Genomic DNA, 21275 nt, shown 5'->3' with positions numbered 1-21275 from the left:
GTGTCGAAATTTGCTGATGACACCAAGATTGGGGGAACGGCAAATTGTGCGGAGGGTGTGGAGAGTCTGCAGAAGGATCTAGATAGGCTGGGCGAATGGGCCAGGAAATGGCAAATGGAATTTAATGTTGGCAAGTGTGAGGTGGTCCACTTTGGTAGGAAAAATGGTAGGAAGGACTATTACTTTACGAGGCGAAAAACTGCAGCAGGCGACGGTGCAGAGGGACCTCGGGGTCCTTGTGCATGAGTCGCAAAAACCCAGCTTGCAGGTGCAGCAGGTGGTCAGGAAGGCGAATGGGATGCTGGCCTTCATAGCGAAGGGGATTGAATATAAAAGTAGGGAGGTCTTGCTGCAGCTGTATAGGGCATTGGTGAGGCCGCAACTGGAGTACTGTGTGCATTTTTGGGCGCCGCACCTGCGCAAAGATATTTTGGCCTTGGAGGGAGTGCAGAGGAGGTTTACTAGGCTGATACCGGAGTTGAGGGGGTTGAGCTATGAGGAGAGGCTGAATAAACTGGGCTTGTACTCATTAGAGTTTAGAAGAATGAGGGGAGATCTCATTGAGACGTATAAGATGATGAATGGGATGGATAGGATAGAGGTGGAAAGACTCTTCACGCTCAAAAAAGACAATAGGACTAGGGGGCACAGCCTCAAGATAAAAGGGGGGTGGTTTAGAACGGAGTTGAGGAGGAACTTCTTCACTCAAAGGGTGGTGAATCTCTGGAATTCTCTGCCCGTTGAAGTGGTGGAGGCTGCCTCGCTAAATATTTTTAAGACGCGGGTTGATGGGTTTTTGATAGGAGAGGGGATTAAGGGTTATGGGGAGAGGGCGGGAAAGTGGAACTGAGCAGCGACAGATCAGCCATGATCTTATTGAATGGCGGGGCAGGCTCGAAGGGCTGGATGGCCTACTCCTGCTCCTATTTCTTATGTTCTTATGTTCTTATGTTCTAAAGGAATGGTGTTATATTTCCAAGATGTGTAAGTTACGGTTAATGGTGTTCCCATGCATTTGTTATCTTTGTGTTTGATTTGGGAGATGTTGATGAAGATGCCTCAACGAGGTGCTGCTGTTTATCTTGATTCAGCTCGAAATCCCCAGCTCTTAACTCAAGAGTTTTAGAACATTCTGGAAGTTGGGCAGTTGCCCATTTGAAGTTTAAATGTTTGATGACATTCCCACACAGTCTGCAGGTGGAGACTTCTGAGCATCTTGTGGGAGTACTTCCAGGGTACGACCATGCAGATATCTGAAGTTCTGGGCCATTCACTTATATTTCTCCTTGTTCTAACTGACCAAAAATAGTTTTTCTCTATTTACCTTATCAAAACTCATCATTATTTTAATCTTCTTTTAGCCTTCTTGGTTCCATTTCATATTGTCTTTTTCAATCTTCTTTCCAAAATGTATTGCTTCACAGCACCAGGGATCCGGATTCAATTCCTGGCTTGGGTCACTGTCTGTGCAGAGTCTGTGTGTTCTCCACATGTTTGCATGGATTTTCTCCGGGTGCTCTGGTTTCCTCTCACAATCTGAAAGACGTACTGATTAGGTGCATTGGTCATGTTAAATTCTCCCTCAGTGTACACAAACAGGCACTGGAGTATGGAGACTAGGAGATTTTCACAGTAATTTCAGTGTAGTGCTAATATAAGCCTACTTGTGACCCTAACAAGTAAACTAAACTGTGTGGGGTCCTTAATTATGCTGGCTGCTTCGCCGAGGCAGCAGAAGTGTAGACAGGTTTATGAGCGTTTATTGATCTAGATTTACATTTTTTTAATTGTTCATGGGATGTGAGCATACTGGCAAGGCCAGGAAGTATTGTTCAACCCAAACTGTTCTTGAGCAGGCGGTGGTGAGTGCTACATTCCATGTGGGATAAGCACAGTGATTGTAGTGGACTTAGTATCGGTGTCAGAGTTCCTGCCAACTGACCTAAAAGGGAAGATGGAGGTTGCTGAACCCCCTTCCGGGATCAGTGGAACCCATGGTAACATTTTGTCAGTGACATTAAGCCAGATACCCCTGACAGAGGTGCCACTGCTGGGACTGCACCTGGAGGAGGTGGGCGCACTATTTTCCCTCACAGCCAGGTATGTGGGGTCAAGGAGCCCTAGCTGGGGCCTAGGAGTCCTATGCCAGGTGGTGGGGAAGGGACAGTTGGTAAGAAAAGTTGGCTCTGTTTCTGTCGGTCTGGCCAATGCCACTCCTTCATGAGCCAAGGAGTGCCTGAAAAGGAGAGCCCTCCTGCAACCCACCAGGTGACTGCTAGGGTTCACCGAGTAGTTTCCCTATTGGATGAGGGCCCTCCACCACTAGTGAAATGCCAGTGGAGGCAGGAAGAGGCCCTCAATTTGCCTAGTAAGTGGTTCAGTTGGACACTGCATGGAAAGGCCAACCATTGTCACCATTCCTGACAAGATGGCACAGCAATAGGAAAATGATGAACACACTGCCCACTCCCTTCTCTTGCCATTTTATGGACCCTCCCTACTTACAATCTGTCCTCAGAGACCTGGTACAATCCAGCCCACGGTCTTGTTAGGGAAGGAATTTCAGGATTACAACTCAGCAACGTTGAAGAACCAGCAATATATTCCCAAGGCACAATGCTGTAAAACATGGAGGAGAACTTGCAGGAAGGAGTCTTCTCAAACACCCTCAGAGAGGTGTGAGCTTTCTCAAAACAGCTATGCAGAGCCAGAACAACGTATCACTGTTGAACTGAAGTCACATTGCTAATGTGTAAGAACTACGATATAACTCACCTGGATCACAATTCTCTGTAGGATACATTTTGGACGCACAGTCAGTTTTGTTTCATACAACTGCCTATGGCAGACTCAGTTCAAACCTCTGTAAAGTTTAATGATGCGATCCTTCGGTAATAAAAAACCATGTCATAGTGACAGAAGTAGAGAATCAAGAGGCTCGAATTGCTGACACAGTGAAGATGTCTTAAAACTAAACAATCACAATTAATGTTGCAGATATTATGTAACCCAAACACAGTTCTGATGGTCATTTGTTGTACAATCCTACAGTGCAGAAGGAGACCATTCAGCCCTTCGAGTCTGCACCGACCATAATCCCATCCAGGCCTGATCTCCATAACGTCATGCATTTACCCTAGCTAATCTCCCTGACACTATTAAGAGGCAATTTAGCATGGCCAATCCACCTAACCCGCACATCTTTGGACTGTGGGAGGAAACTGGAGCACTTGGAGGAAACCATGCAGACATTGGGAGAACGTGCAAACTACACACAGACAGCCGCCCAAGCCCGGGATCGAACCTGGGTTCCTAGCGCTGTGAGGCAGCAATGCTAACCACTGTGCCACTCCAGTTACCAAAATATTGCTGTTCAAAAGCTAAACTTTCTTTTGTAAAGATCCTCCCTGAAAAAAATAGTGGTGTTGAAAAAATGCTGAAGTTCAGTGATTACAGTGGAAAGGTAATGTTTCTTCCTACCCTTATCCTGCTAGCTGACAGCAGACATTTGTGCAATGAGTCTGGGACGACACACGTCCTCCACCGCACACTGGGATTTCATTACAAAAATGACTGCAGGCTGACAGCTTATGAAGCACAATCTGCAATCTTAGTTTTCCTTTAACCAGCTCCTCTGTTAACCACTTCATTATAGCTACAGTGTACTGAGGAATGCTCTTCCCAATTAAACAAATGAAAGTAGAGTTTAAACATACAGCAAATCCAGAGAGATAATGGTGTGCAAAGATTTTGGTTGAATGCTTAACTTAACTGGATTTATTTTTTTTATTCGTGGGATGTGGGTGCGATTGGCTAGACCATTTACTACACGTCCTGATTGCCCTTGAGAAGATGATGGTGAGTCACTTAACAGTTTATTTATCATTGCCACAAGGAGGCTTACATTTACATTGCAACGAAGTTACTGTGAAAATCCTCCAGTCGCCACACTCTGGTGCCTGTTCAGGTACACGGAGAGAGAATTTAACATGGCCAATGCACCTAACCAGCATAGCTTTCGGTCTGTGGGAGGAAACTGGAGCCACCTAGAGGAAAACCACCCAGACATGGGGAGAATGTGCAGACTCCAGACAGACAGTGACCCAAGGCTCGAATTGAACCAATTTCCCTGGTGCTGTGAGACAGCAGTGCTAACCACTGTGCCACCGTGCCGCTGACTACAATTTCTTTACGTCTCCACAAGATGATTTTACAATTTCAGCTTGGAGCTTCAGTTGTTGTGGGAATCAAGTACTTGGACACAAGCACCCAGTAATTCTCAACCCATTAAATTGCCCTTCGTCGCTTCAGGATAGGAGGAGAGAAAACTAAAGGGCAGGTGGAAGAGTGTTTCCAACACACCAGCTCTTAATAGTCTTTATTGAGGGAAAAAATATGAGCAGTTTTACTTCAGGGAGTGCAAAGATAACATCCATTTTACGATGCATTCTAACCTCAAATCCAGTTGCCAAAATTAGCAGCAGAAAAGAAGGCTGCTGACATTGTGAAAAGAGTTTCATTTTTGATCACAATGAAAGAGTGCAGTCATCGGAAGGCTGAAGGATTTTTGGGAAAACCATCTGGTACCTCCTCGCATTTTAATCACTCTGCTTTTGAAATATTAAATGTTACCTCTTGTAATAATCACCCGACCAATAAGGTGAGAACAGACACCAGCAGTTGGATAAATTATTGATAAATTTGAAAGTAGTTAATTGCAGCTGTAATGAGAATGTTTGTCTGTGTCTGTGTGTTCTGTTCAATTCTCTCATGTTACAAATGAAACATTATAAGAGTGAATAATTGTTTTTTGAACATGTTTTTATGCTACATTTACTTTCTTAGATTTGATTAATTGAAAATTACTAACGGGCATTAGTGATGCATAAAGTTAAAATCCCATGCATTTTACCTGAGAGAAATATTCAATAACATGTCAATAGTAGTGAAGCAAATTCTTCTGTTGGCAAAGGATTATACGTCAGATTTAGGAGTCCTGGTAGACAGCTAAAGTGCCACAGCTGACTTGCCCACATAAACTCCCCTCTGCGGTTTCCCATTGGAAACTCCCTGAAAGTGAACCTTGACCTCTTTGTCTTCAAGAAAAGATGCTTAGCAGGATTTTTTGCCTTTTCTTACAAACATGCAGTGCTTTGATGTTAAGTGACATATATTTTTCCCTCTGTGTTTTGAAACTGATTGAAGAAAAATTTGTTTGGGCCAAATTTCAGGTCCAAAAAGACGAATGTACAAACAGTGTCCCAAGGCTCTTTGAAATTAGGGTTTTTGGCCTCATTGGTGTAGTTCTGGAAAACCACAGGTAGCAGCTGACCTCCTGAGGCAGATTGCTAGATTTCTCTGGACCAATCTTACCAGCTACAATGCAGGCAGTGATCCAGAGAAAGTTCCTTGGGCTTAGCTAGGGCTGGCTAGTAAGTTTTTTAAGTTTATTTATTAGTGTCACAAATAGGCTTACATTAAGACAGCAATGGATTTAGTGTGAAAATCTACTGGTCTTTGGGTAAACACAGTAAGAAGTCTCACAACATCAGGTTAAAGTCCAACAGGTTTATTTGGTAGTAAATGCCACTAGCTTCCGGGGTTTGTCCCTTCATCAGATGATACAGAGGGGGAATTTAGCATGGCCAATGAACATACGAACATAAGAACATAAGAAATAGGAGCAGGAGTAGGCCATCTAGCCCCTCGAGCCTGCCGTGCCATTCAATAAGATCATGGCTGATCTGTCGTGGCTCAGTTCCACATTCCCGCCCTCTCCCCATAACCCTTAATCCCCTCTCTTACCAAAAACCCATCAACCCGCGTCTTAAAAATATTTAGCGAGGTAGCCTCCACCACTTCAACGGGCAGAGAATTCCAAAGATTCACCACGCTTTGAGTGAAGAAGTTCTTCCTCAACTCCGTTCTAAACTGCCCCCCCTTTATCTTGAGGCTGTGCCCCCTAGTCCTACTGTCCTTCCTGAGCGGGAAGAGTCTCTCCACCTCTATCCTATCCATCCCATTCATCATCTTATATGTCTCAAGCACCTAACCATGTCTTTCGGACTCTGGAAGGAAATTGGAGCACCCAGTGGAAATCCACACAGACATAGGGAGAACTTGCAGACTCCACGCAGACAGTAATCCAAGCCGAGAATTGAACCTGGGTCCCTGGCACTGTAGCAGCCTGCAGTAATGTTCTGGAAGTAATATTCATTACAGCTTCATGGGATGAGATTATTGCTGGCAAAGGCAGTATTGTTGCCCATTGCCACCTGTCCTTAAGAAGGTGATGGTGAACTGCCTTCTTGAACCACTGGAATCCATGTGGTATAGGTACATCCATGATAATGTTAGGAAAGGAGTCCCAGAACTTTGACCCAATGACAATGAAGAAATGGTGATTTATTTCCAAATCAGGATGGTGAGTGGCTTGGAGGGAAACTTGCAGGTGATGGTGTTCCTATATATCCGCTGCCCTTGTCCTTATAGAGGTTGTGGGTTTGAAAGGTGCTGTTGAAGGAGCTTTGCTGAATATCTGTATGGATCAGTTATACTGTACGTACTACTGTCACTGTGTGCCAGAGTAGAGGCAGTGAACGTGTTTATGTAATGGATGGGATTCTGACCAAGTGGGCAACTTTCTTCTGGAAAATATTGTTGGAGCTGCGCTCATCTAGACAAGTATCTTTATCACACTCCTGACTTGTGCTTTGCAGATGGTAGACAGTTTTGGGAAGCTAGGAGATGAGTTACTCGCCTCAGGATTCCAGGCCTCTGACCTGCTCTTATAGACACAGTATTTATATAGCAAGTCAATTCAGTTTCTGTTCAATAATAAACCTCAGAGCATTAATTGTGGCAGATCTAATGTTTTAAATGCCATTGAATGCCAAGGGAAGATGAGTAGATTCTCTCTTGTTGGAGATAGTCATTGCCTGGTCCATGTGTGGCATTAGTGTTATTTGCCATTTGTCAGCATAAGCCTGCATGTTGTCCTGGGCTTGCTGCATGTGGACATGCTTCAGTAACTGAGGAATAATGAACTTTACTGAACACTTGGCAATTATCAGCAAACTTTGCCACTTCTGGCCTTATGATAAAGGGAAGGTTATTGATGACGCAGCTGAAGATGGTTGGGCCTGAGGAACTTGAGCTGAGATATCCTGAGGCTGAGGTGATTGGTCTCCAAAAGCCACAACCATCTTCCTTTGTGTCAGATATAACTCTGATCAGTGGAGAGTTTTTTCCTGATTCCCATTGACTTCAATTTTGCTCAGGCTCCTTGATGCCACACTCAATCAATGCTGCCATGACATCAAGAGTATTCACTTTTACATCAAGAGGGCTAGAATATAAGAGCAGCAATGTACTTTTGAGACTGTATAAGGCTCTGGTAGGATCCCATTTGGAGTATTGTGAGCAGTTTTGGGCCCCATATCTAAGGAAGGATGTGCTGGCCTTGGAAAGGGTCCAGAGAAGGTTCACAAGAATGATCCCTGGAATGAAGAACTTGTTCTATCAGGAACAGTTGAGAACTCTGGGTCTGCACTCATTCGAGTTCAGAAGGATGATGGGGGATCTTATTGACACTTACAGGATACTACGAGGATAGAATGCAAGTGGAGAGGATGTTTCCACTAGTAGGAAAAACTAGAACCAGAGGGCACAACCTCAGGCTAAAGGGACGATCCTTTAAAACAGAGATGAGGAGGAATTTCTTCAGCCGGAGAGTGGTGAATCTGTGGAACTTCTATCGCAGAAGCATTTGGAGGCCAGATCATTGAGTGTCTGTAAGACAGAGATAGATTGATTTTTGATTAATAAGGGGATCAGGGGTTTTGGGAAAAGGTTCTTCTTCAAAGGAGCTTCTTCAAATGTTCTTCAAAAATTCTTCTTCAAAGGAGTGGCACGGCAGCACAGTGGTTAACACTGTTGTTTCACAGCACGAGGGACCTGGGTTCAATTCCCTGCTTGGGTCACTGTCTGTGTGGAATTTACACGTTCTCTCCATATCTTTGTGGGTTTCCTCCACGTGCTCCGGTTTCCTCCCACATTCTGAAAGACATGCTGGTTAGGTGCATTATTCCGAACAGGCGCCAAACTGTGGCGGCTTGGGGAATTTCAGAGTAACTTCATTGCCGTGTTAATGTAGGCCTAACTTGTGACTAATAAATAAATTTTCACTTTAAAGGCAGGAGAATGGGGATGAAAAAAATATCAGCTATGATTGAATGGCAGAACAAACTCGAAGAGCTGAGTGGTCTAATTCTGCTTCTATATCTCTTGGTCTTATTGGACCCCAAGAGGAGGCCAAGATGGATCATTCACTCAACATTTTTGGCTGATGGCTTTCCTAGCATTGAGTTTGGGATATTTTTGAAACTTCCTTCTCTAATTCATGTTTAATTGTCCAACAGCATTCACAACTGGACATAGCAGGACTGTGGAGCTTTGATCATTGGTTCTGGAGTTGCTCAGCTTTGTCTGCCACCTGCTGCTTCTGCCTTTTGGCACACAAGTTAGTCCTGAGTTTTAGCTTCCCTAGTTTGGCATCTAATTTTTATGTATGTCTGGTGCTGCTCCAAACATGTTCTTCAGTATGCCTTAGTGAACTAGATTGATCTCTGGCTTGATAGTAATGGTTGAAAGAGGCATATGCTGGGCCATGAGGTTACAGGTTGTGACTAAGGATATTTTTGTTGCTGCTGATGGCCCACAATGCCTCATATATGCCCAGTTTTCAGTTGCTAGATCTGTTCTGAATCTATCGCATTTAGCATGGTAGTCGTGCCACATACCACAATGCACGGCATCTCAGTATGAAGACAGGACTTTGTTTACAAGAGGACTATAAGATTGTCACTTCAGCCAATACTGTCATGGACAGATACATTTGCAACAGGTAGATTAGTGAGGATGAGGTCAATAGGCCTTTCCCTCGGGTTGGTTTCCTCACCATCTGTGACAGACCTAGTCAGGCAAGTATATCCTTCAGCACATGGCCAGATTGGTTAATAGCCACTCAGTAGATATTGATTTCCCCCACCCAGAGTGCACTCTGTGCCCTTGTCATCCTCAGCTCTTCTTCAGGTAGGGTGCTCAGTGAGAATTAGTAGAAAGTTTGCTTGCCCTTGTTTGACCTGTTACCAATGTTGTAGACTCCCAGAGCAACACTTTCCCAACAGTGCATCATGTGTATCAGTAGGACAGGACAGACCCTGGAATGATGATAGTGTTTTCCAGAACACTGGCTGTAAGGTATGATTTGCTGAGGCTGTAAATTGAGACTGTTGGTATGTGACCTCAGACTTTAGTATCTTTTTCCCAAAGGGAAAAGGCGGAAGAGAAAATGTCTCGGGTGTGTAAGATCCTTAATTATACTAGCTGCTTTGCTGAGCCAGCAAGAAGTATAGACAGAGTCAATGAATAGGAGGTTGGTTTGCGTGATGGATTGTGCTACATTCACAACCTTGTGTAGTTCTTGCTGTCTTGGGCAGAGCAGAAGCCATAACAAGCTGTGATACAACCAGAAAGAATGCTTTCTATGGCACATCTGTAAAGCTTGGTGAGAGTGGTGGTAAACATGCCAAATTTCCTTAGTTTTCTGAGAAAGTAGAGGCTTTGGTGGGCTTTCTTAACTGTAGTGTTGGCATGGGGAGACCAGGACAGGTTGCTGATGATCTGGACACCTAAAAACTTGAAGCTCTCGACTCTTTCTACTTCATCCCTGTTGATGTAGACAGGGGCATGTTCTACTTTATGCTTCCTGAAGTCGATGACAATCTCCTTCATTTTGTTGACATTGAGGGAGAGATTATTGTTGCCGCACCAGTTCGCCAAATTCACAATTTTGTTGTTTTGGTACAAAATACCAGGTAGTCGCTCTGGTTTTATTGCTTTTTAACTTTTCTGCAATAGTCTAGTACAACAGAGTGGCTTGCCAGGTCATCTCAGAGAGAGAGAGGAGTTAAGAGTCACATTGCTTTGAGTCTGGAGTCACATGTAGGTCAAACTGGGTATTTATGACAATGGTCACCTTCATTGAATTTTTCAATTCCAGATTAATTAATTAATTATTCCCATGTGGTTTTAGTTGTATTTTTCCATAGGCATCATTATCTGGGCTCTTGGTCAATGTCATCACCACATCTTCAGAGGGTAGCACTTGTCTACAAGGAGTATATCATTAACTCTGTTTTGAGGTGTCTTCTGGTCCTGCCAGTGCCTAAGTCATTATGGGTCGCCCATACTGCTGCAGGGGGATCCGCCTCAGGGCTCGCCTCAGTGGGAAGGGCTGTAAAATCATGCCCTTAGCTTTTTGAAGATCAAGGGTCCATTTTTAGAAGCTGCCCAGCTAATGCCTGCACATGAGCCTCTCCTCCCTGAGTAATGTACTTACCTGAGCTCCTTCAGGAGGTCTGCTTGCCAGGTACATGGCTTAGGAGACCAGTTGTGATTCACGCCAGTCTGCCGTCACAGTGATGTAAATGGACTTGCTTACTGGGGTAGGAGGTGGGGTGGGCGGGAGAATGATTCAGGCCCAGAGGCCTGATAACGAAATGTTAATATATGGAAATGATGTCGGGAACCTTGTAATGTGATAGATGGAGTGAGAACAGTCGCATCACACTTTTATGTGAGTGTGAAATACAATTTGGGCTGCTCATGAGACTTTCCAATCCCCTCTCCAAACCCGTCCAAAAAAAGGAATGGAAAATCCTGGCCCTAGCCTTCTAAGTGACTGTTTGCTCAGTTATGTCTAAGAAGCTTTACTCACAGCGTGTAAACCCTGTGCTGAGGATAATTCCTCCTGTGAGCTGAAGCTCTGTGCTTATCCTCTTTGTCCTGTGGAGTACTGTAACCTTGCGCAGGCAACGTCAGTCCCTTGGAGGGATTGCAGCGTAGAAGTACTGAAAGGATACCTAGACTCAAAAGGTTGAATTAAGTTGAGAGATCACACAAACAAAGTTATGTATTCCCTGCAATCAAAACAGTAAAGCAGTTTTAGTCTAAATTTTCAATATATTAATTTGATTTGATTTAATTTGTTACATGTGTTGGTATACAATGAAAAGTATTGTTTCTTGCACACTATACAGACAAAACATACTGTATACAGAGAGGGAAAGCAGAGAATGCAGAATGTAGTGTTACAGTCATAGCTGGGGTTTAGAGAAAGATCAACTTAACGCGAGGTAGGTCCATTCAAAAGTCTGATGGCATCAGGGAAGAAGCTGTTCTTGAATTGGTTGGTATGTGACCTCAGGCTTTTATATCTTTTTCCAGTGGAAGAAGATGGAAGAGAGTATGTCCAGGATGCGTGGGGTCTTTGTTTATACTGGCTGCTTTTCTGAGGCAGTGGGAAGTGTAGACAGAGTCAATGAATGGGAGGCTGGTTTGTGTGATGGATTGGGCTACATTCATAGCCTTTTGTAGTTTCCTGCAGTCTTGGGCAGAGCAGGAGCTATGCCAAGCTATGATACAACCAGAGAGAATGCTTTCTATGGTGCATCAGTAGAAGTTGGTGAGGAGAGGGGAATAGATAGGTAGAGAGAATTGATTTCTCCCGGTTGGGATGTCCAGAACTAGGGAGCACTATCTAAAATTTAGAGTCAAATCTTTTCGGAGTGAATTTACGAAGCTCTTCTACATGTAAAGAGAATTTCACAAATTTCTTCCACGAGCAACACTCGATGCTGGGCCAATTGTTAATTTCAAATCTGAGCTAAATCTGTTAGCCCAAAATATTGAGGGATATGGGGCAAAGCTGGGCAATGTGGAGTTAGATCACAGATCAACCACAAGGAGCTTGAGGTGTTGAATGGTCTACTCTGTTCCTACGTTCAGACCTTTGCTTATATTTATAATCCATTTGTATTGCAGAACTACATCGAACTGTAGTCTATAAGGTAACACATTTTCCTTTGAATTTGCCTGTTTATCCTGCAGGAAGTATTTGGGAACAATAAGTGACAGATAATCTTCCATCCTTTACTTTATAAACAATATATATATAAAAGAAACATATCACTCGGTGGCGAAAGGGATTGAAGTTCTATAGTTTCCAAAGATCTGGGAGTGAGTTCACTATTTGACATGAAGGAATCTTTCTTTAAAAGAAAATAACATTGTTTAATGGAGACCGGTATGAGACTTATTTGCATCCTGCTAATGGGGATTATCCATTAGACCATCCACATCTAATTCTCTGCGGTATCAATGGGAAAACATGCTAATGCAAAATACATCTAGTGTGCAGATGTTTCACCTGAACAATGACTGGGGCTGCCTTCGGAGTTCAAAGTGGAAGTTGCTGGCAACCCTAAACCTTGGAACACCACAGAATTGGGTAGGTGGGGGAAGTGGAAATGGATGGAAGTGGACCTTCCAGATTCGGTGTCCTGTAGAGAGCCAATCTTCCAGCCTCAAAGTACTCTCAGAGATCCAGCTTCATTGTCAGGAGGTTCACCTTCTTCCGTCAATTGTGGCTCAGTGATGTTAGGCGCTGGGGCAGGATGGCGGATTACATGTCATCAGACCTGCCCTTCCATGGAATGCAGTGCAAAACCCCCGGTTGCATAATTAATGAGATCAGTGACAGAGGATTTTGCGTGTTTTCCCACTGATCTCAGCAGCGGGAAACTTGCCATATTCCCGCCCCACCACAGGACTTAGTACCAGGATGGGAGAATTCTGCCCCAAGTATATAATAAAACATAATGCAGGAATGCGTAACTGAGATAGACCAACCACCGTGATTTTATTGAATAGCGAAGCAGGCTTGATCTGCTAAATGGCCACTCCTGTTTTTATTTCTCATGTCAAAGGTGTGAACTGCATGCCTTCACTTAACAAATTCCATTTTAACCACCGGCCATCATAGTATTGTTCCTGCAAGCATTTGTATGTTTCTATCTACAAGTGGGTTCAGTTTTATTAGGCATCTGACCTTGTCAGCTATTTCTAAATTTTTATATTTGGAATTTCTTATTCCTTTTCTAACTTTTTTCCCCAAATTGAATTTATTTTCAATTCAAACTCATTCATTCTCAAAAGGTGTAAAATTATGAATCCTTGGACATAATTTAGACTTCTGACTGAAGCAGGCGACCATCAGTTCAGATGCCTGTTATTGAAGCCAATGGGAGCAACACTCAGGAAGGATGTACAGCCGCAGGCTGAATCGTTATCACCCAAAGTCAAAATTACCCCCTGAGCTCAATCACAATATACAAGCTTTTAAAACTGAGACATTGTTCCACCAAAATATTATTTTCTGAGTTACCTGATTTTCTCCCACATTCTTTTCAAAGCTGATCTTGTGTCATGTGTCTTTTACCTAGGTCATTTAATTTAGTTTTTAAATGTCTATGCATTGTGTATTTTTTCCCCATTTTGTTCAGCAGTTTGTTGGACATCACATTTCTTTGAAAGCAGTGTACTGTGGAGTGACTTCATTAGCCTGGCATCTCTTCCGTCTCCAGTGGGAGACAAATCAGCTCATTTAACATGGTGTTTCTCCTTTTTTATTTCAGTACAAACAAGTGGAACAGTACATGTCGTTCCACAAGCTGCCTGCTGATATGCGGCAGAAGATTCACGACTATTATGAACACCGCTACCAAGGCAAGATCTTTGATGAAGACAGTATTCTGGAAGAATTGAATGATCCACTTCGGGAGGTATTTATTTCTAAGTTCTTTGTCTCAAACCTGTGGGATGTTTTCATTTTTGCGATAATACCTGTAACTCATACTTTGAGTATTGGTGGTGAATTTAGATTGGAAGCTTGGACAGTCATGAAGGAGTTTTTGTGTGTATAGTATTACTTCAACACCTGAACTTTGTTCAGAATGGATTTTATCCCATGCCTGCCTGATAGTTAGATCAATGAGCTGTGTTTTAATGCACAATTGCAAAAATCATGGACCATATGTTGTACTGGAGATGACGGTTAGATTGCTTAATTGTGGATTGTGGACAGTTGATGCTTTTACACTTAATCCAGAATTGATCATCTCATTGCCACAATTAGTGCTAGTAGCAAAGTTTCCCACGCAAACCCTCTCCACCAAGAGACCAAGTGACACAGCATCGTTTCTTCCCTATATTTGTGATCTGGCCACAGAACTGTTGACAGCTAAAAGAACAAGACTAATATCAAAGAGGTTCAGTCTGCAAGATGTATGCTCACTGATAGCATGTTATTATATGCAGTTGTTGTCAATTTACCTCATTACTTAACATTTTCTGAGTCATCAAGGTTTTCAGCCAACTTTCATGTTACTATGTTTCCACACAACTGGAAATCTTGCAGTCTATGTCATACAAAGAATAAACAAAGAACAACACAGCACAGGAAACAGGCCCTTTGGCCCAATGAGCCCGCGCCGCCATCTTAACAATGTGTTTTTCCTCCTCCACCCTTGACCCAAGTCTATGCTTATGGTACCCCCATTGGAAACCAGATTAAGGGGAGAATAATTTAGGGACAATTTGTTACACCAATCAGCCTAAGAGCACATCTTTGGAGGAAACCCACGCAACCACAGGGAGAATGCGCAAACTCCCACAGACACTGGCCCAAATCCATGTATGTGCGTAGCAAACAGTGAAAGTCACTGAGCTGTCGTGGTGCCCATCTGCTGGTCCAGTTTTAAGCGTACACAAATGACGTAAAGTACTAGGCTCTCTCGAAACATCCAAGAGCAACCCACGCATGACCCACCGTGTGCATGTCCCTCATTAAACAACAAGGTGGACTGACGCACCTGCGGAGTAAAAGAGAAAACATCAACACATGTAACAGTTGATTTCCAGGAACGTCCCGAGATCCTTATTTAAAACAGTCTCCTGTAACCCTCCATCCTATTTCGCTCATGTGTCTATCTAAGTAAACCTTAAACAAGTCCAGCGTGCCTGCCTCCACCACCTTACTTGGCAGTGCATTCCATACCCCCACGACCCTCTGTGCGAAAAGCCTCCCTCTAGCATCCAAATTACACCTCTCCCCCCTCACCTTAAGCCCGTGGCACCTCGTGATATTTGTCTCCAATCAAGGAAAAAGCCTGCCACAGTTTATCTATACCTTCATTATCTTATACACCTCTATTAGATCCCCCCTCGATCTCCGACTTTCTAAGGAGAAGAGCCCCAATTTACCCAATCTTTCCTCATAACCCAGTCCTTCCATACCAGGCAGCATCCTGGTAAACCTCCTCTGCACTCTCTCCAGGGTCTCCACGTCCTTCCGGTAGTAAGGTGACCAGAACTGGACGCAGTACTCCAAATGTGGTCTAACCAACGTTCTGTACAACTGCAGCATTAGACGCCAGCTCTTGTACTCTATACCCCTTCCTATAAAGGCTAGCATACCATAAGCTTTCTTCGCAACCAAAACCTGAATTGCGTGTGTGGGAGAACTAACTTCCCGAACTTCAGGGGGGTTAGTCTCTCATACCCCAGCCTGCTGCACTGCTTGAGTGCCTGGCACCATGACCTCTGCGTGTCTCCAGGACCAAGAATTTCAGTGTCACCAGTTCCATGTCAGGGTGGGGGCGGTGCTGCCGGGAGGTCTGTGCTGCCCATCGGAGGGGGATGGGGGAGTCAGGAATACTGGTGGCGGGAGGGGGGTTGGGGCTGGCGGGGCAAAAAGGTAAAGACTCTCCGGGGTGGGGATGGGAGGGTCAGGACTGTCAGTGGGGGAGATCGGGACTATCCAGGGGCTGGGGGCGGGGAGTTCTGGTATGGCCCAGGGAGGTCCAGAAGGGCAGTGATCGTTAGGGGGGTAGGGGGAAGATCAGAAGGCCAGCAATGGGAGGTTGTGGAGCTGGCCAGCGATTGGGAGGCAGGCAGTGCGGGACTTCTGCAATGCACCAATCTCGGCGCTGACAGATTGGTGAATGCTCAGGGGCCCACGCAGCGCTATGCTCCCAGCGTCTCAGGCTGGGATAGGCGCCGCCTATTGCTTTCCAGCATGAATTCCTCTCAGTCACTCTGTGATGCAGAGTTTCAGGGATTCATTCTGGAAATCACACTAAAAAACCAGCGGGATTTACTCCCATTTGCCCACATGCTGGGAATTTAGAATTTCTTTGGGAGAGTCCTGGCCCAGATGTTCTCGGGGCAGTCAAGTTCAAAGTTAATATGTATTGGAAAATAACTTTGCTTCAGAATCTATGGGACTTGATTTTACCATCAAGTCATGCCTATTTTCAGGCACGAAATCTTCATAATGTCAGGCATGTGGCAAGTAGCGCAATCCGCACCCTCTCCACGTCGGTTCCCCCTTTACCAAGGCCCAAAAACGGCTGCAATTGGGACCTAACCCAAAATGGGAGCGAAGGCCATTTAAATGCATTTGTCGAGCATTATGTTTTGCGCCGAATCTGGCACTCATTGCACAGGATTACTCAAATCTCTTTCCACTTTGGCACAACAAAGCGTGCATAGCTGTAAATGGAGCCCATCCAGATTCGGCGCAAAACAGACAAGCTCTACAAAAATCCAATTTGCGTGCTCCAGTTAGTGAGGCGGTAAGTACCGAGCATCCGACGGCCCTCTGCTTGAGATGGGGGGTGTGCCTGCTGCAACTCTGCACGTGATCAGCAAGGGGGAAGTGGGTCCGCTGCCATCTCTGCCTGAAATCGATGGGGACAAGGGGGTGAGAAGCCCCCAATCAGTCTGGGTGGCAGAGGGGGTGGAGGGATAAGGGGGTCAGTAATGTTGTGAGGGTGAGGCAATATCTGTGGGGGCCAGGGGAGGCATTGGGCGTGATGTGACAAGGGAGCCGCATTCTATCATCTTTTTTCTGTGCGTGCGTAGTTGGAGGCACGAATGGGAGCTGCAGGATTTCGGGCATGTTAAGCCCCACCCACAGGCTTCTGCTGCGTGATTCAGAATTGCTGATATTATTTCAGGCAGAGTGCACCTGAGAATGGGTTTAAAAGTCGGATCTGAAACATTCCCAGTTTCAAGTCTGCCCAGCACTTAGAATCAAAATGGTAAAATAGGGCCCATAGTGTCTATGGAGGCTGAAACTCCTGACCTGCCCCCTGTATGACCTGCCCTTCAAAGATCCAGACAGGATGCTGGAGGGAGTAACAAAGAACACAGTAGTTGCACCAGTCCCACCGATTTGTTTGAAAATTGCACAGGGTCACTCAAATCTCTTTCCACTTTGGCACAACAAGGCATGCATAGCAGTAAATGGAGCTGAGAAAGCCAACTGTTTTACAATGGTGAGACCTGTCCCTTTCAGTGATTAATGAACAAATTCTACCTCACTCAACAAGATGCATTCAAGCAGTTTCAAATCAAACGTCTCAGTCTGAGCCACTAATACTCTGCAAGCTTCAGCCTAGCCCTTCAGGGCAATTCATTGTCCATCCTCCAAGTCAGCCAAAAACAGTTTCCTCTCCTGTACACTGTGCTTACCTCCAACTGCACGAGAGCACGCGAACAAGTCAAAGTCATCAGATAACAGAAGGAAAATGAAAGGAAATCTTAAGAATACTCTCTCACTGTTATTACCTGCAGTAAAATATACGAAACTGGCTGAGGAATAGAAAATAGAGTTGTGGTGGCTGGCTATTTATTGGACCAGAAGATGGTATACACTAGTGTTCAGGTGAGGAAGGAGCAGCACTCCGAAAGCTCTTGATTCCAAATATTTCAAACTTGATTCTAAATAATTCCAAACTTGTTGGACTTTAACTTGATTTGTGAGACTTAAGTCTGGAAGCCACATTTTAGGAAGGACTTGAAGGCTTTTGAGAGAGTAGAAAAGTTATCTTGTGGAAGAGAGATTACAGTTGTGTGGATAGAACAGGAGAAGCTTGTGTTGTTCTCCTTAGAGCAGAAAAGACTGGAGAGATTTGATAGAAGTTCTTGAAATCGTATTTTTGATCTAGATCAAATAAATAAAGAGAAATGGTTTTCTAGGGCTGAAGGTCCAATCGTCTGAGGAGACGGATTGCTGGTGATCAACAAAAGAACTAGAGGTGACATGAGGAAAATGATTTAATATAATAAGTGGTTATGATTTGGAATGCAGTGCCTCGTGGAAACAGATTTAACAGTAGCATTTAAAAGGAAATTAGATAAATGCTTGGAAGAGTAAAGAAAAATAAGACTATTTGGAGAAAGAATGAGGGATTGGACTAACCAGATACAGACTCGATGGCCTGAGCAGCTTTTCTCTGTGATAATCATCTCAAATTCAATCATAATTCCTACAAGCTGCATACAATCTGCCTCTCCCTGTCATTTGAATACCTGGATCAGTCTGTCCTTCTGACATTTTGGAAAACAGTTTGGGTTACCTCAAATCCCATGATCTGTTATTGGCATCCCTTAAAGTCCACTGGCCCTTTCTGCTGTTTCTGTCTCTGAGTTGTTCGGTCCACTGGAATGCACAGACTAATACAGGCGATCACAGTGATGGCTATAGAAGATGAATTCCTTCGCTATGGTGAAACCCCACCCCTGTCACTTAAATTTGTTCATTCAGTGGTTGCGGTCCATATACTATGATGTGGAGGTGCCAGCGTTGGATTGGGTAAGCACAGTAAGAAGGTTAGAGTCCAACAGGTTTATTTGGTAGCACAAGATTTCGAAGTGTCATTCCTTCTTTAGGTGAGTGAAGAAGGAGTGACATTCCGAAAGCTTGTGCTACCAAATAAATCTGTTGGACTTTAACCTGGCGCTGTGAGACTTCTTACCGACCATATACCAGTTAGTCACCTGATGTACAACCTTAACCAAAAACCTAGAAAACTTCTTGAAAACCTATTCAATGACTTCCTTTTCAGAAATCCTGCCACACAATCTGAGCCCAAGAGCAGTGATCTAATCCCAGAAACATCACTAGAAATCATGAGATAAGCCCTGTGCCCCTGGTATCCGACTGTACTATTTTCCTCCAATCTTGATTAGCTTGTTGATTTTTCTTAATTGGTGGCCTTTATTGCCCATCGTTAGTTTCTTTTAACAAAACTGCTAAGCATTTCTTGAATGAGTGTTCATGAGTTGAAGGTTTCCCCCAATTATTTTAAACGGAGTTTTAGGATTTGACCCATCTCGCATCAGTTCTTTCCTTCTTTACAAGGCTATGCTGGGGGATGGTATGCTAAATGACTAATTCTTATTAAAACAGCTATTTTAAGACCACAACAAATAGAAAAAGGAGTAGGCCATTTGGCCACTCGAGCCTGCTCCACCATTCAATAGGATCATGGCTGATCCAAAGATCCTCAGTCTGTCTCCCTGCACATTTCCCATAACCCTTGATTTCCTTATTGATTAAAAATCTATCTATCTCAGCCTTAATTATACACAAGGACTCTACCCCAAGGCTCTCTGTGGCATAAAAAAAATAACCCTCTGAGAAAAGAAATTCCTCCTCATCTCAGTCTTAAATTGGTGCCCCTTTATTCTGAGACAATATCCTCTGGACCTAGACTCTCCCATGAGGGGAAACATCCTCTCAACATTCATGTTGTCAAGCCTCTTAAAAATCCTGTACCTTTCAATGAGATCACCTCTCATTCTTCTAAATTTCAGTGAGTAGAATACAACCTGTTCAACTTTTCCTCATAAGCCAATCACTCCATACTGGGGATCATCCTAGTGAACCTTCTCTGAGCTGCCTCCAATGAATTAATATCTTTCCTTAAATAAGGGGACCAAAATTGCTCACTGTACTCCTGATGTGGTCTCACCCGTCTCTTGTACAGTTGCAGCAAGACATCCCTACTCTTATACTCCAATCCTCTTGAAATAACAGCCAACATTCCATTAGTCTTTCTGACTACCTGCTGCATCTGTACACTAGTTTTCTGTGTGTTTCGTGCACAAGTACTCTCAAGTCTCTTTGTGTCGCAGCTTTCTGCAGTTTGATTTGATTTGACTTATTATTGTCTCATGTATTAGCATACACTGAAAAGTATTATTTCTTGCACAGTATACCGACAAAGCATACCACACATAGAGAAGGACAGGAGAGAGTGCAGAATGTAGTGTTACAATCATAGCCAGGGTATGCAGTAAGATCAACTTAATATAAGATAGATCCATTCAAAAATCTGATGGCAGCAGGGAAGAAGCTGTTCTTGAGTTGTTTTGCACATGACCTCAAACTTTTATATCTTTTTCCCAACGGAAGAAGGTGGAAGAGAGTATGTCCGGGGTGCATGGGGTCCTTAATTATGCTGGCTGCTCTTCCAAAGCAGCGGGAAGTGTAGACAGAGACAATGGATGGGAGATTGATTTGTGTGACGGACTGGGCTTCGTTCACGACCCTTTGTAGATTCTTGTGGCCTTGGATGGAGCAGGATCCGTATCAAGCTGTGGTACAACCAGAAAGAATGCTTTCTATGATCCATCTGTAAAAGTTGGTGAGAGTTGTAGCTGACATGCCAAATTTCCTTAGTCTTCTGAGAAAGTAGAGGTTTTGGTGGCTTTCCTAACGATAGCGTGCTGGCATGAAGGGACCAGGACAGGTTGTTGGTGATCTAGACACCTGAAAACCAGAAGCTTTAGACCATTTCTACTTTGTCCCCATTGATGTAGACAGGGGCCTATTTTCCACTATGCTTTCTGAAGTCGACGACTATCCCCTTTGTTTTGTTGACAGTTTTTCTCTATTTGAATAATACTCTGTTCTTTTGTTCTCCCTTCCAAAATGAACAACTTCACATTTTCCCACACTATATTCCATTGCCAACTTTTTACGCACTTAATTAACATATCAATATCTCTTTGTAAATTTTTTGCATTCCTCTCGCCACTTGCCTTTCTTCCTATTTTGGTGTCATCTGCAGACTTGGCTACCGTAGGTGGTTGCACATTTGTTCTCGTATGGAGAGGAATAGGATTTATACCACCAGAAAATGCTTCTGCACCTAATTCCAGGCCTCATGTGCTCTGCAGATAGCTACAGCCTGACTTGCTTCAGAATGATGCCCTGTCAGCCCTCCCTTCTCCTCTAAAGAGTAAACTTGCTGCATCAATGTGACATCATTCATTTCAGACTACCCACTCTGTGACCTTTCTCGGCTATGTGAATCTAGCATAAACTCTGGGCACTTTTTAGAGATGTGATTGCACAGTGATAGTCTGAAACCATCTACACACATTTAGTGCAGGATTGCCCAGTCAACAAAATTGTTGATTCAACTTTCATCCTATCATTCTGGCTGAATCTCAATCTAGGACGCAGAGGTGAAAAAATAATATGCTAACCCTTTTAGAAAGCAAATTACTTGGATTGC

General features: G+C 43.9%; 1 protein-coding gene across 3 annotated transcripts in view; it reads left to right on the top strand.

The window, feature by feature from the left end:
- Window positions 1-21275, top strand: part of LOC145340919 (potassium/sodium hyperpolarization-activated cyclic nucleotide-gated channel 1-like) — a 279038-nt gene that overhangs the window by 155235 nt on the left and 102528 nt on the right. For all 3 annotated transcript variants that reach the window (XR_013886320.1, XM_080185500.1, XM_080185514.1), the window contains exon 5: window positions 13539-13685. Coding sequence is in view for 2 of the 3 variants with exons in the window: in XM_080185500.1 (XP_080041626.1) it covers window positions 13539-13685 (147 nt within the window). In the remaining variant the exon portion in view is untranslated. The remainder of the gene's footprint in view (window positions 1-13538; window positions 13686-21275) is intronic.

Source organism: Carcharhinus amblyrhynchos, chromosome 1 (assembly GCF_965287045.1).
Source record: "Carcharhinus amblyrhynchos chromosome 1, sCarAmb.v2.hapA, whole genome shotgun sequence".
Taxonomy (NCBI): domain Eukaryota; kingdom Metazoa; phylum Chordata; class Chondrichthyes; order Carcharhiniformes; family Carcharhinidae; genus Carcharhinus; species Carcharhinus amblyrhynchos.
The sequence above is the reverse complement of the archived record's forward strand: the minus strand, read 5'-3'. Positions and strand labels throughout refer to the sequence as shown.